This window comes from Cydia splendana, chromosome 8 (genome assembly GCF_910591565.1).
Source record: "Cydia splendana chromosome 8, ilCydSple1.2, whole genome shotgun sequence".
Lineage (NCBI taxonomy): Eukaryota > Metazoa > Arthropoda > Insecta > Lepidoptera > Tortricidae > Cydia > Cydia splendana.
Window position 1 is genome coordinate 5,225,534 of NC_085967.1, and position 15,221 is coordinate 5,240,754.

A 15,221-nucleotide genomic window follows, 5' to 3' on the forward strand; every position below is an offset into this window, starting at 1 on the left:
ACTTTATTATATCGGCAAAAAACAGGTATCTTTCTTGTGATGTTTATGATGATAATGATGACAATTGACACAAGATTTCAAAGAACTTTCGGTAATTCATGACAGTAAATGAGTTCTGTGTCGGAATTTCGTGACAACTGTCGTATTTCTTGTGACAATTGTCCAAGTCCCAGCCCCCCCTTTGCTACAGTCCAACCCGAAAGGCACCTTAGGTCGGCGCTTACGTCATTATTACCGGCGCCCTAATACTAATGAAATGAAAATGAAATGAAAAATATTTATTTCGAGCAACTATGGACTCATACAGATTTGTTAGTAGACTTACGTTCCTAATGTTAGTACCTAATTAACTATTACAATATACAGGGTGAAATTTAAATCACTGGCCATATTCATTCCCGGCACTAGGTTACACTTAAGGAATCTATTTAGCAAAAAAAAAAGAGTACATTTTTTTTAATTTTCATTTTTCAATTTTTAAATATTTTCCACGAGTCGTGGTCACCCTATTACCACAAATGTAAACAAACCTAATAGTAAGTTTTAACAACAACATCAGCAAAACCCTTATCTGACCTTCACTAAACCTTATAATCGTTGCAATAGGGTCCACCCAGTTAGTGTTGGCGATGGTAGGCAGGTTTATCAATTTCGAGGGTAGTCTAAACCATTCCGCGCTAGCGGTAAACATAACGGTAAGCATAAATGATTAGTCACTCGTCACTCGCCAACCTTAAAATAATAATCGCGCGCGTACTAAGGTTTAAAAAAATGTTTTCGAACCGGGAATATTACGAAATGGTACGGTGTTATTTATTAAGTGGTGAGTGTTTACGTGGTGCACAATGATTATACGAAATGGAATCAGTTCCACGCCTTCGCAGACAAGGATTGAATCCAAGAGTAAGTACCATCTCGTGGGACTTTCGTTGATTGCATCGATTTTTAATCAAATGTACATAAGTTGATTCAATTTTTTAAATACGCCTGAATGCAAAGATTCCTGACCTAGTTTTTACTCATTGTTTTTAAGCCACGGACGTTTTGTTAATAATCATTAGTCAGAAATAACATTTTAGATTAAAAATGGGTTGCCTTTGCATTTTGACGGTTCTAAGCCCGTTAAAGTATGAAGGAAAAATTAGCAACTTATGTAGGTAGGCGTCTTATCTCGCTGCAATAGGGTTCATAATTGGTGACGCGATTGCAAACAGCGGGAGGGGCGGGGTGTCAATGACCTTAACTGATAAGAGAGAAGCGGGTGTAGTGGGTAGTTGTCGGTTCACCATAACGTACGAGGTTTTTAGGACAACTTGATGATGAGTTATTTCGAAAAAAATGTACTGAGCGGTATTAAAAGAAAAAACACGTGTTTAATATTTTTTCGAGTTCTTTCGGGTGTTTCAATTTGGCCAGTGAATTAAATTTCACCCTGTATATACACTGCTGGAAACATGCATTTCGCAGCAGTCTCATATACGGGCAGTCAAGTCTGTCCGCTATCACACACAGGATAGGGTTGGGGCTGGCCCGCACCCGGCGCACCAGGGATGTGCATCGTGCAAACTAATGCGGGGCTACGCGACGTAAGCGCCGACCGCCATATTCAAGGTGGTTTATCACATAGTACCCTGTAAAGGTATGATTCCAGGGATAAAAAATATGTTAAAACGTTATCCAGCGTATAATGGAATTCATAAAAGTTTTTCTTTATAATTACTACAAGTAAATTTGTTCATATTTGCATATTAATCATTATATCAAAAAATTATCACACGACATGCACATATCACACTTACACTGTACGATTGTTTTCGACGTACGTAAATACTTCTACATAAATATAATATTTGTTGTGACCTGGGTTCCGGCAGAAAATCAGTGCTTTGCTCTAAAGAGCGAAGCATATCACTGAGCCGTGACCCTTTTGTCCTGCTGCAACGCACACAGTTTGTACCTACCTACTTTTATAAAATTTTACTTTTGTACCTACTCACTTCTATGTTATTTTCTTTGTAACTCAATTTTCTTTGTTAGTGCAAAAATTATTGTTTTTTTCTTTCTGTTATGATGTGTTTAAATTTATATTGTGTGTCATTGCAGCTGTCAAATAAATGATTTATCTATCTATCTATCTATCTAAATAAAAAAAAAATATATATTATTAAAAAGGTAAATGAAAAGTAATTGAGTAATTTAATTACTAATTAATGTAATCACAATTGCAAATTACACAGAAAAAATAATTACATGTAATTAAATTTTATGTAATTAAATTACAAACATTTTAATTACATGTAATTAAATTACACGAGTAATTAATTACATGTAATTAAATTACACGAGTAATAAATTACATGTAATTAAATTACACGAGTAATAAATTACATGTAATTTAATTACACGAGTAATAAATTACATGTAATTAAATTACACGAGTAATTAATTACCCCCAACACTGGTTGGTGGCAAACAACCACACCGCTCGTCTGATGGTAAGCGGTTATCGTAGCCTATAAAGGCCTGTGACGTCAGTAACAGTGATGTCGACAAATGTCGCACCTGTCACGTTGGTGAAATAGGGCCCAGATGTATAATAAAAATCATGTTAAAAGATAATACTAACTGTTACGAATAAATATTTATACTGTAAAAAATTATCCCACCAAAAACATTTTCATGTAAAATGTTGCTAAGACGAAACCATAAGCCTAAGACTCGCACTGTTAAAAAGTTATCAGATCTCTTGTCGAGCCAAGCTTCAAACTCTACAAGCCCCTTCACTAACTCTACACCTTAGTCAAAATATGTGGCTTGGCTGTTTTGCTACCGCCACATGGGCATAAGGCGAAAAACTTATTATAATCATTATTTTTAGGGTTCCGTACCTCAAAAGGAATAAAACTGAACCCTTATAGGATCACTCGTGTGTCTGGCTGTCCGTCTGTCACAGCCTATTTGCTCCGAAACTACTGGACTAATAAGTTGAAACTTGTCTATAACCCAAAGACATACATGTAAAGTAAATATGTAATATAAATTTAAATAAAGGGGTCACTTTTGAGATGAATGATAAATAGAAGAAAAAAAACTATATCTTTGTTATATATCAAATGAAGGGGCTCATTTTAGAATTAGAATCTCAAATATATTTTTTTCATAATTTTAAAATAAATAGTTTAGAAGTTATTTAAGAAAACAGGCAAAAAATTAACATTACCCTTATCTCCGAAACTACTGGGTCTTTTTATTATGAAAAAAATACACATATTAGCTCTTTACCTATAGATGACAGGAAAACCTATTAGAAATGTGGAGCTAAGCGTGAGCAGGCCTATGGAACTCTCTGCGCGAGCTCGGATTAATACCTACGAATCTGCTCCCGTTCACGGTAGAAAAGCAAGCCAGTTGGTTGCCACACGCGCTCACGTACGCACGTCACCGCGCGCCGCACTGTCAATTTTTACGATAGTTACACGGACGGCGGGATTCGGGAAATGAATTAGAGATGCACTAGATAAGAAATAGTAAAGATATGTGACGTTCCACGGCAAAAGGTACCATTGCCCCGACTGAATATTGGAGTGGCGATCATAATAAGCGTAAGCGCCAGCCGCCATAAGGTACCTTTTGCCGTGGAACGTCACATATCTTTACTATTTCATATCTAGTGAAGTCTAACGGCGCGATATCTTAAAGTTCGAATCGCGCGGGTAGTAGGTACCTACCTACTATTGAATTTCTTTAATTAAACATGTAATGTTTAATATGTGTGACAAATGTATAGATTTAGATATCTATCTATTTGAAATAGGTAGTAAATTTTTAATTTATTTTGGTAAATGTTTATTTTAACGACAGTAAGTTTACACCGGTTAACTTATAATTAATTACCTTTATTCATGGGGTTTCTATTATTTTTCTTTACTATGTAACATTAATCTCTATCTGGTTTTAAATTACACGAAGTTTTAAAACTAATTCTTGCTGGGATTATTGCGCGGTTTATAAAACGGCGTAAACACTGCGGTTACTGCAGGGACATATGACCTTTTAAAATGACTATTTCGCAAACACTAAAGCATAATCGGAATATTAGGTATAATTTAAGATTTAGCTTTCCTTTTATTTCACTCCTCTGTTTAAGTGGGTATTATATTTATCATTTCTAAGCGTCAGCAACCCTAGCGTTGTGCCGGTGCGCGCGGTGCGGGGAGCGGCGCGTTGAAGGTCACTCCATTGTATTTTTGTGTAGGTATCAAAACGGTAGGTACTTGCGTTTTGTTTGAGAGATAAGTATCTGTTCGTAAGAACTATTGTATAATCTGTGGCGTGAGTCGGACTTAAGTACTTAGTTTTTGATCCGATCCCTACGGGTTTTTAAAAGACATTTTACTCACTTTTCACTAAAAAACATATTGTTAAAAATTGTGTAATGTACGGAACCCTTGGAACGCGAGTCCGACTTGCACTTGGGCGATTTTTTTATTATACATACAATAGTTCTTGTAGAAACGAAACGGCCGAGCTACATACTTTGACTAAGGTGCAGAGCTAGTGAAGTTAGGGCTTGTAGAGTTAGAAGCTTGGCAAGAGATCTGATAACTTTTTGACAGTGCGAGCCTTATGGTTTCGTCTGGGCAACATTTTACATCAAAATGTTTTTGGTGGGATTTCACTTCTTTTTGTAAGTTGCTTATGACAATCTTCCATCCCCTAATTTAAAGGGTTGGGGGTGATTTACTATTAAAAATCCTGAAATAAGTATCTGGGGGCATCTGTTACACAATGTACTTCTTACTGATTCCCCATATAAACCCTTCACCCCGTAAGGGTAAACTTTGGGGTTGAAATCTGCCTTCAGCCCGTAAGGGTAAACTTTGAGGTTGAAATCTATTCTATATCCTTCCCCATAACAATACCTATCTACATACCAAATTTCAACTAAATCGGTTCAGCGATTATTGATTCCCCATACAAGATTAAACCCCCTCATCATCCGCTTAGGGATTAAAAAATTCAAGTTTTTGAATTTATTTGTTGTTTGTGTACTAAAACTATCTTACATATCAAATTTCAGCTTCTTAGAGGACTTCAGGAAGTACCCTAAAGGTATTGATAATCATCAAGTGAGTAAGTCAGTGACGAAATCGAAGTTTTTAGATATGAATAAAATCTAAAGTATAAGAGCTATGCAATTGATATGCTTAATAAGTCCGAGAACTTTGTTTATCTAGTATAATCCAACCCCAAGTTATGAGGGTTCCAAAAAACGACGAAGCGCTTCGAGAAAAGGTAGATAGTGCCCTTGCGCTTTGCTCGTCTTGGCGGGGGCACTGCCGTGCCCCCAGATGTTAAAACATAATAATAATAAAGCTTTATGTTTAGTGACTTTAGTTACCTACTATTTTCGCGTAAACTAGACAATTTTTATATATTTAGTTAATAAGGCCCAAAATAATTATTTTTAACTTATTATAAATATCCTCTTGTTGTGAAGTACCAAATATTGTTATTTGTATATGTATAACTCTTAAGTTAAAAACAATAAAATCTGTTATTGTCTACTGTCAAAATTATTATTTTTTGCGGGATTAAGTAATACCCTGCTAGTGTTCAATAAGGCCCACAATAGGACTTTTATAAAAGGTATATTTTCCAAGAGTATCGTAATATTTTTATAACTATTTTGGTATAATGAAGAAACTTCAATAAATAAGATACCTATTTGAGTGAGTTTTTCATACTTAATATCCTGTTTATTAAAAAAAAAAAAACATTTTAATTTAAGGTGGGCCGTATATAGGCATATACGGCCGACACGGAATATACAATAAGGTGAGGTCACTTACCTTATTGTATATTCAATATGTATACGTGTAATATTGAGCAGTTGGTTTATAATATACATAATATGATATTGACGTTGAATAGGACAGGACATGACAATAGGAACCAGAAATAGGTATAGTCGGTCAAACCAATTTGTCAGTAAATAAAAACAAAAAACTATATTCATCCTTTTCTTTTGGGTGCTAGTACTAGTGTAAGTCAAAGATAGTATGATGATTCTCTCTATGTTTGAAATGAGACAGTCCTTTGACAAACTATGGTAAAAAATAGTTGTGAATATCATGTACATTTTTATTACAATTTCGAAATTCAAATGTACTTCCTAATCAACTCGGCCACTAAACTAACTGATAACTTGGTATCCGATCCGCTAACTCGGCGAATGAATCTCCAATTCGCCAACTCTCCGAGCCGAGTCAACGCTATCACACTGCTACTAAGGCCATTCAAAAATAAACCTTAATTCGAGAGCCCGAAGGTTCTTATATGACAAACAATACATTACGACTTAAAACTTTATGGGAAACAAAGGGACCCCTTTAATTTCACGTAATGTCCGCATCTAATTTATATATGTCCACAGTAAACAAACAAATGAATGATAAGAAAAGACAGACAGTGCTGTGAGCGGCAGGTGGGGCGAGGCGAGGGGCGAGGTATATAGGTAGGCTATGATAGGGTCTCGGGCGCCGCGCCGGCGACACTGACGGACCAGCGCGGCGTATGTATGAATTTCGCGCCTTTTTAAATATATTTTACTATTACAATGCAAGCTACACACCGAAATTTCTTATTTTCCATAATATGGCTGCGTATATTATTTTATAGTAATAGACTTATTTTTACAGACTCTAATTCAATATTAGATATTATAGGACAAAAAACGCATATTAATTCTAAAGCATATATCTTATTCTTCTAAATTTTTAGCTTGCCTATTAACTTAAGAATTTAGATATGTTGTTATGGATTTATTAAACTTTAATTCAATATCGACAAAATAATAAGCTAATTTGTAGTTTGACTAAGAAGCACGTTAAAAAAATTTCTAATAATTTTACATTATAAAGCGTCATACATATTATAAACGATGGAACTTAAACATTGCACTTTAATTCAATATTAAAAAATCATTACTAAAAATATATAAATACCTAATTTATATCTAACGCTCGTTCTAACTTTTCGTCATATTTTACAAATATGCTTAAAAATATGTCCCATGTCAGATAAGTATCACTTTTTCATCTTTAGAATTATCAAAACTTTTAGTGCAAAAATCCGGTCCCACTATTGGTCTATATTTATTGTAGCCAAATGTATTTGCGTCTCACATTTTGCTTAATGAGAGAGCGAGACGCAATGCACATTGGACAGGTGGAATACCACCCTAAGCCAATTTCAAGTATTTCAAAACAAAATTATATTATTTATCAAATAAATTAGTTTTTGAAAAATCATTAATTCATTTGTCATTGGGTTAATAGCTGACAAAACGGCACGAGTTCATCTTTGCATACCTTAGGTGTCTAATGTCATTGCGTCTCACTCTCTCACTAAGCAAAAAGCAAAATGTGAGAATGCGATACACATATTTTGGCCAATATATTGGAAATGTCATTGCGTCTCATTCTCTCATTCACATTGGACAGGTGGAATACCACCCTTACACAATCATTGAATGTGGTTAAAACTGCCAATTTGAATTATTTTTTTATCCTGTTGTGCTGTGCTGTTTACAATATCAATCAAACTTGCAAAAAAAAAAACGAAGTAATTTGTACAAAAATATATGACATTTATGATCATTTCAATACAATTCACACAAAAATCAGTCAGTCAAAAATAAATCATTATGAAACAGGTCACCACGTGTACGTATTGTCTTCGGCGTTGTACTTGACGCTGTCCAGCGGCTTGACCATGCTCGGGTCCGAGGAACAGAAATGCTGGAGCATCTCTTCACTGATCCCGCAGTCTGATAAGTTCTCCTTGTTGAAGGCTTTGGCAAAGTGGTTGGGCTCATTCTCCTTTGAGGACTCATCTGGAAATGAATGTGATGTTAATCATTGTTCAATGTTATATTTCACAGAGGATTTTCATTTTTACGTTACGTGGGAACGAAAGGTCCGATCGCTGTCTCGCTTCAACCTACGGTTGTCGCCTTAGCCGAAGCCAGTCGCGCAATGTCGTGGCCAAGACGTTAAAAAAAAAATATTATAGGACATTCTTACACAGATTGACCAAGTCCCACAGTAAGCTCAAGAAGGCTTGTGTTGTGGGTACTCAGACAACGATATATAATATAATATATACATACTTAAATACATAGCAAACAACCATGACTCGGGAACAAATATGTGTCATCACACAAATAAATGCGCTTACCGGGATTCGAACCCAGGACCATCGGCTTCACAGGCAGGGTCACTAGGCCAGACCGGTCGTCTACGTTAGACTGGGAATTGACAAGATTTTGCTTGAATGTCGAAAAATTATAAAAAACCAAGGCCAACCTTTCCTGTAGGTAAACATCCAATGAGATTCTCATACCAATAATCGACACAGAGTTTGCTACCGCGACTCATAAACGATAATTAAGAATAAAGGTGCGAAAATATGGAAGTGTCAACTACTGGGATGTTTGTTATATAAATAAATAAAGCCAGTGAGTAAAAACTGTTTCAACAACAAGGCAATGTCCGGTCGTCATATCCATTCGACGTGCTTTGGTTTTGTAACAACCTTATTACTATGACAATAGAGTTGTTTTAGAAAAAGTACCTTGTGCGATGCCCTTGGCCGCCCACGAGAAAGCCACAGTCGGCGAATGATGCGCGAACGTGGCGCTGAACTGCGCGCCGGAGTACTTCAGAACGTCGAACAGGGAGTGGACGGTGGTCGGCAGGATGGGCCCTCGCAGCTCGATGGAGAAGTACTTCTTGTTGTCCGAGTGTAGGACACTTTCGCGGACCTAAACAATACACGATACTATATTATACTAGCGATTGGAGCCATTATATTATTTTTTTCTGAGACTTAGGAACCTAAGTGAAGTTTTTCAACGGCGGGTGTAATCTGAAAGTTCACTTTCAATTTCAGCCTCTGGAGGGCACAATTTTTCTTCGAGAGCTGCAAAAATGAGTAGTGTTACTCGTATAAAGCGGTTATTTTCAGAATAGTACTATCGATGTGCCTAGTCGTTTGGCCAGATTTTACGGACAGTAGTATGGTTTTTAGGGTTCCGTACCCAAAGGGTAAAACGGGACCCTATTACTAAGACTCCGCTGTCCGTCCGTCCGTCTGTCACCAGACTGTATCTCACGAACCGTGATAGCTAGACAGTTGAAATTTTCACAGATGTATTTCTGTTGCCGCTATAACAACAAATACTAAAAACAGAATAAAATAAAGATTTAAATGGGGCTCCCATACAACAAACGTGATTTCTGACCAAAGTTAAGCAACGTCGGGCGTGGTCAGTACTTGGATGGGTGACCGTTTTTTTTTTGCATTTTTTTTCATTATGGTACGGAACCCTTCGTGCGCGAGTCCGACTCGCACTTGCCCGGTTTTTCATACGTTGAGCGACTAGTGTCCCTCTATCCAGTCTATCCTCTATGAAACGCAGTAATGCAGTAGGTGCTAGTAAGGTAGGGTGGTGGCCGGTAGCTGCGATCAGGGCCGTCTTAAACTATGCTGGGGCCCCTGGGCACATAAAAATTTGGGGCCCTTTTGGAAAGTAAAGAAAGCGAATTAAACTAACATTTTTCTACTATGATCTTCTATTTATTATGGGTAACCAAATATACTGTTACTGTGTGTCCTTCAGGGTCCCCTGAGGATGGGGGCCCTGGGCACGGGCCCCGTGTGCATTTATGGTAAGGACGGTACTGGCTGCGATGATAGAATTGCAGTTGAGCAGGAAGTTGAACAGCGCTTCTTCGGCTCCAGGCGCAAACTATTAGGCTAGTAACTAGCCTAATACTCGTAGTTTGCAAAAACAATACAACTAGTAACTAGCCGCTAGTTACTAGTTGTATTGTTTTTCTTACGTTTAGCGACTGTAGCGTCCCCCCATGGAACGCATTAGGCGCTAGCAACGTAGGCGGCACGCCGGCGAGCGGGCCGGTGGCCGCGATAATGCTCTTGCAGTTGAGCAGGAAGTTAAACAGCGCTTCTTCGGCTCCAGGCGCAAACTATTAGGCTAGTAACTAGTTGTATTTTACTTACGTTTAGCGACTGTAGCGTCCCCCCATGGAACGCAGTAGGCGCTAACAACGTAGGCGGCACGCCGGCGAGCGGGCCGGTGGCCGCGATAATGCTCTTGCAGTTGAGCAGGAAGTTAAACAGCGCTTCTTCGGCTCCAGGCGCAAACTATTAGGCTAGTAACTAGTTGTATTTTTCTTACGTTTAGCGACTGTAGCGTCCCCCCATGGAACGCAGTAGGCGCTAACAACGTAGGCGGCACGCCGGCGAGCGGGCCGGTGGCCGCGATAATGCTCTTACAGTTGAGCAGGAAGTTGAACAGCGCTTCTTCGGCTCCAGGCGCAAACTATTAAACTAGTTACTAGTTGTATTTTCCTTACGTTTAGCGACTGTAGCGTCCCCCCATGGAACGCAGTAGGCGCTAACAACGTAGGCGGCACGCCGGCGAGCGGGCCGGTGGCCGCGATAATGCTCTTGCAGTTGAGCAGGAAGTTGAACAGCGCTTCTTCGGCTCCAGGCGCAAACTATTAAACTAGTTACTAGTTGTATTTTCCTTACGTTTAGCGACTGTAGCGTCCCCCCATGGAACGCAGTAGGCGCTAACAACGTAGGCGGCACGCCGGCGAGCGGGCCGGTGGCCGCGATAATGCTCTTGCAGTTGAGCAGGAAGTTGAACAGCGCTTCTTCGGCTCCAGGCGCAAACTATTAAACTAGTTACTCGTTGTATTTTCCTTACGTTTAGCGACTGTAGCGTCCCCCCATGGAACGCAGTAGGCGCTAACAACGTAGGCGGCACGCCGGCGAGCGGGCCGGTGGCCGCGATAATGCTCTTGCAGTTGAGCAGGAAGTTGAACAGCGCCTGGGCGTCGGCGCCGCGCGCGAACACGAGCGACTCGGCCGCGCTGTCTACGCTGCTCTCGGCGGTGTGGACGATGCGCGCCTGAAAATAAAGTAGGTGTTCGATAAAAAACCCATAGGTCAACGAGAAGAGAGCCACTAACACCGGCAGGAAAGCACTTTAAAGGTTCCGTCACACAGGCGCGTTTTCCGGGCGGGGCGTTAGCGTTTTATATGTAAAAGCGGCGAGCTCCGCTCACGCCCCGCCCGCCGGAAAACGCGCCTGTGTGACGAAGCCTGACGAAAACTCGAATTAAAGAAAGGGCTCAACATACCTACGTATACACGGAGGCCTTGGCCACTTTTTTTTAGTATATGACATTTATTTCAGTTTACAAACCTGCTGGTTATTAATCCTATTCAGCATGGCTGTCTCCAGTCCCAGCTGCGACAGGAACGCATCAGGATCCTCGTCCCCCGACCCTTCCTCTTGAGTCTCTTGTTTCACATTAGTGTCGTCCATCGTGTCATCAACCGCGCGTGTAGTGTACCTACACTTACAACTGATATCAACACAAACCTGCTGGTTATTAATCCTATTCAGCATAGCTGTCTCCAGTCCCAGCTGCGACAGGAACGCATCAGGATCCTCGTCCCCCGACCCCTCCTCTTGAACCTCTTGTTTCACATTAGTGTCGTCCATCGTTTCGTAGCAGCTATCGAACGAGGAGTTCTTTGGCCGGTCTTCGTCTGATGTATTTAGCCGCTTTTTGTCCGGGCGGAGGGGCATTGTGAATTCTACGTCTGCGAGAAAAGAGTTGGTATAATGGTTAATTGTGCTCCATTTTTAAGTCCGTCTTGTTTGTACAGTCAGCGACTGAAGTAACTAAACGGACCAGATGTTCAAAATGATCACATCACAATTTTCAAAAATATCTGCTCATGTAGCAACTCTTATATTGTTAGTTTTTTTAAGCCAACTTCACTAATTTTTAGCTTATACATAATAGAGTAGAGTTTGATAAGAACGTGTTCTAGTCTCACCTTCTTGTCGCAGCGTCTGCCTGAAGCCCCTCGTGGTAGGGCTGATGAGCGCGCAGGGCTCTGACACACCACACAGACCCGCGGCGCGGAATAGGCACGTAAAAGTGTTAGCACACACATAGAAGTATGGGCAGTGGCGAGCTCGTAGCAGCTAGAAAAAAAAACACTTTAAATGGAGAATTTTATGCGAAAACTTTAGGGCATATACAGATTTAACTTTTATTGTATGTATCTAAAACTTATGGACATTGTTGAATCATGTGGTTCAAATCCTGATAAGGGCATTTATTTGTGTGTTCACAAAAATTTGTTCCTGAGTTATGGATGTCTTCTATGTATATAAGTATTTGTATATATGTGTATATTGTATATACCGTCGTCTAGTACCTACCCACAACACAAGCCTTATTGAGCTTACTTTGGGACTAGGCCGATCTGTGTAAAATTGCCCTATAATATTTATTTTATTTAAATGACTAGAATTTTGGTGCAGTCTGAAAATATGTGACGTTTAGAAGATTGTTTATAACCAACCCAGCCCCTTAGATAGTACACAAATTACTAAATCTAAAGAGATAGATGTATTAATTTAATTAAATTCAGTTAAAAATTTCATATAAAAAAAATTTTCACACCTGAAAAAGTGATCTGAAGCTCTCAGTCCACTCAGTATGCAGTGCCAGCTTGACTTCCTCATTTCCGGCCAGGAAGCTGGTAGCAGACACACGGCCCGATGATCGGGGGAACAACTCTAGCCATGGGAGTTGGGGGTGTTGCCAGTAGAGGCATGTCTGGTGGAAGCGCGCCCGCGGTGAGGTGTCTAGAGTAGATGAGGTGGTTGTGTCGAGGCAGCGGACGAACCTGATATAGTACAGTCTACAGATTCTTAAGAGTGTAGTTGACATAAACAAAAACAAAAAAGTAACTAAGGATCGAACAAGCTTTTCCTGCATTTGCGGCAGATGCCATAAAAACTAGGCCACACTTAATATTAAAAAAAAAATTTTTCCTAGTTATGACTGTGGTCGACATTAGTAGAAATGCAACAAAAACAATACTTTGCCTTTCTTAAAAATATATAACTGCATACCCTGTAATCCCGGACGCCTCTTCACTGGCTTTTAGTTTTGCAGTCCATGCAAATGGCTTTGGTGACATTAACCTAAGTTTTGACTTGAGCGCCCAGTCTATTGGCAGGTGCTTGCACTTCTTTACAGCTACATCCTAAGTGGATGATACATAACATAAGTATTATTAAATAAATTATGGTAATAACAATAAAACCTGCTCCATTTGTCAACCCTACATTATGTTTGAAACAAAAATGTGTTTTGAATGATTCAGTTAGTTTCACTAGACTTATATCGGGATATAAGTCCATTCATAATAAACCAGCTAAATTGTTGTAAGCTAGAATAAATGCTTTCTACTTCTTTAAACGCAGCTTTCATTTGATTCTCAATATAAAAAAGGTTTAGTGTGGGCAATTTTCTCTAGAGACAAAAAAGCCAGTTAATATTTGAACCCTCCTAAAGATATTTAACATAATTGCAATTCACATAAACCAGCAGTCGGCAACCTTTTAGCAGCCAAGGGCCACATAGTAGTTAACGAAGTTGACGCGGGACGCACTTTATCAGACATTGTCATTTGACAATATTTAAACCAAATGCAGAGTAGTATAAAAGATATACTTACCGGTTCTACAGAATGTTCCGCAGTGAACTTTTGCAATAGATTTGAGAATGTAGTTAGTTTGTTAGTGTCCAATTCCTGTGGAGGCTTCTCTACCTTTGCAGGTAGCTTTAAAAGAGCAAACAGCGTTTTGTCATTTGATTCATCTAGTTCTGCAAAGTCAGTTTTTGCCTTTTTAGTTTGCTGAGGATTTGACCTGAAAGAAGAATGTATCATGATAAAACACACTCACACTTCAGTGTGATAAAATGAGGTTAATGTTAGAAGGGCAAGAGTTGAGTTAGTACCATCAAAGACATATGTAACTTCGTATAAGACGAATAAAGTCTAAGGAAAAAACGTGCCTCGGAATTCAAGTCAAAGTCATTCTCGAATAGATGCCGCACACACCTTTAGCCTATCCTCGGCTAGATGGCGTGACAACACCGTTTCATATTTAACAATTTTTACACATAGATATCAGTGAATGAACATGGATCAAAATGATATAAAAATAATAAAATCATTTATCCATATATATACATTTTTTGATAACTTTATACGTTTTCATTTTGAGTTTTAGTTGTGTGTCGATAGATGGCAGTAAATTTACAGTGACTACAAAATTTACAATGACAGGACCCCTCTATACTATCTATTCTTTTTGGTACCATGTTGATTAAGATTTATAGAAAGGGTATTAAAACAAGTCATAGCAATTATTTACAGAGTAGCATTACAGTAGTAATTTTAAGTCCAAGGACAGTATGTTCTGTGAGTTGCCATATAAATATTATAATGTTATAATGTGCTAATATGACTCGTCTAATACCATATTGAGACTTTGATTAGGTATCACTATTATTTACTTAAAGTAAATAAGAGGAGGTTACACGAATAACATATGTATGCTAATTAGGCTTAAAACATGTGACGGAAAGTTCAGTTCAAAAAGTATCAAGGAAGTATAACACTGTACAAGGCCAATTATCTTATAAGTACTTCTTATAGGATAGAAGCAAACAAATCTAAGCTAAGCCTAGAAACAGCATCAACTTACTTTGAAAATGGGTTTTTTCTTTTGTCTCCGTCTAGGAGCCTAGAAAAATCTAAGGCACTGGTTTCTTGACTACTGGATTCCTCATTAGATGATACTGAAGGGTGTTTCATGCGTTCCTGTGTCAGATAACATTAATAATAATAAACAAACATCACTGCATTGAGTGCATGCGTATACATCAGATAAATTACCTTAAAAAACAAAATTTAAGGTTTCTTACAAAAAAGAGTAACAACTATGAGACAGCAAATGATGAATAAAGTGTAATTTTATACCTGTAAAGCTAGTTTTCGTTTTTTCAGCTTGTGCAGCTGCATAACTTCGCTGGGCCTTTTCCATGGCGATGGAGGCGGGTTCATTTTCCTTGGCCTTAAATTAGATTCTACTGTATATCACTTGTTACCAAAACATGGTTAATTAGGCCGAAAGCTAAAAGCCGACGCTTTATTTAAAAAAAATAGGACGGCTAAAGAAAACAAAAGAAACACGCATCTTCTTGGCTGTCAAATACTGGGTTGCCAATGCCATTTGACATGACATTCTT

At 38.7% G+C, this 15,221-nt stretch overlaps 1 protein-coding gene across 1 annotated transcript; it reads right to left on the minus strand.

Annotated features, from left to right (window-relative positions):
- Positions 1 to 7,630: 7,630 nt before the first annotated feature.
- On the minus strand, positions 7,631 to 15,177 carry LOC134792694 (protein downstream neighbor of son homolog). Its single transcript, XM_063763970.1, has 10 exons — positions 14,953 to 15,177; positions 14,678 to 14,793; positions 13,642 to 13,834; positions 13,034 to 13,167; positions 12,579 to 12,804; positions 11,944 to 12,094; positions 11,480 to 11,703; positions 10,799 to 11,002; positions 8,638 to 8,827; positions 7,631 to 7,897 (listed from the first exon to the last, which is right to left on the minus strand). Exons 1-10 carry the CDS (start codon positions 15,034 to 15,036, stop codon positions 7,719 to 7,721), a joined length of 1,701 nt encoding a protein of 566 aa, XP_063620040.1. The 5' UTR covers positions 15,037 to 15,177; the 3' UTR covers positions 7,631 to 7,718.
- Positions 15,178 to 15,221: the final 44 nt, after the last annotated feature.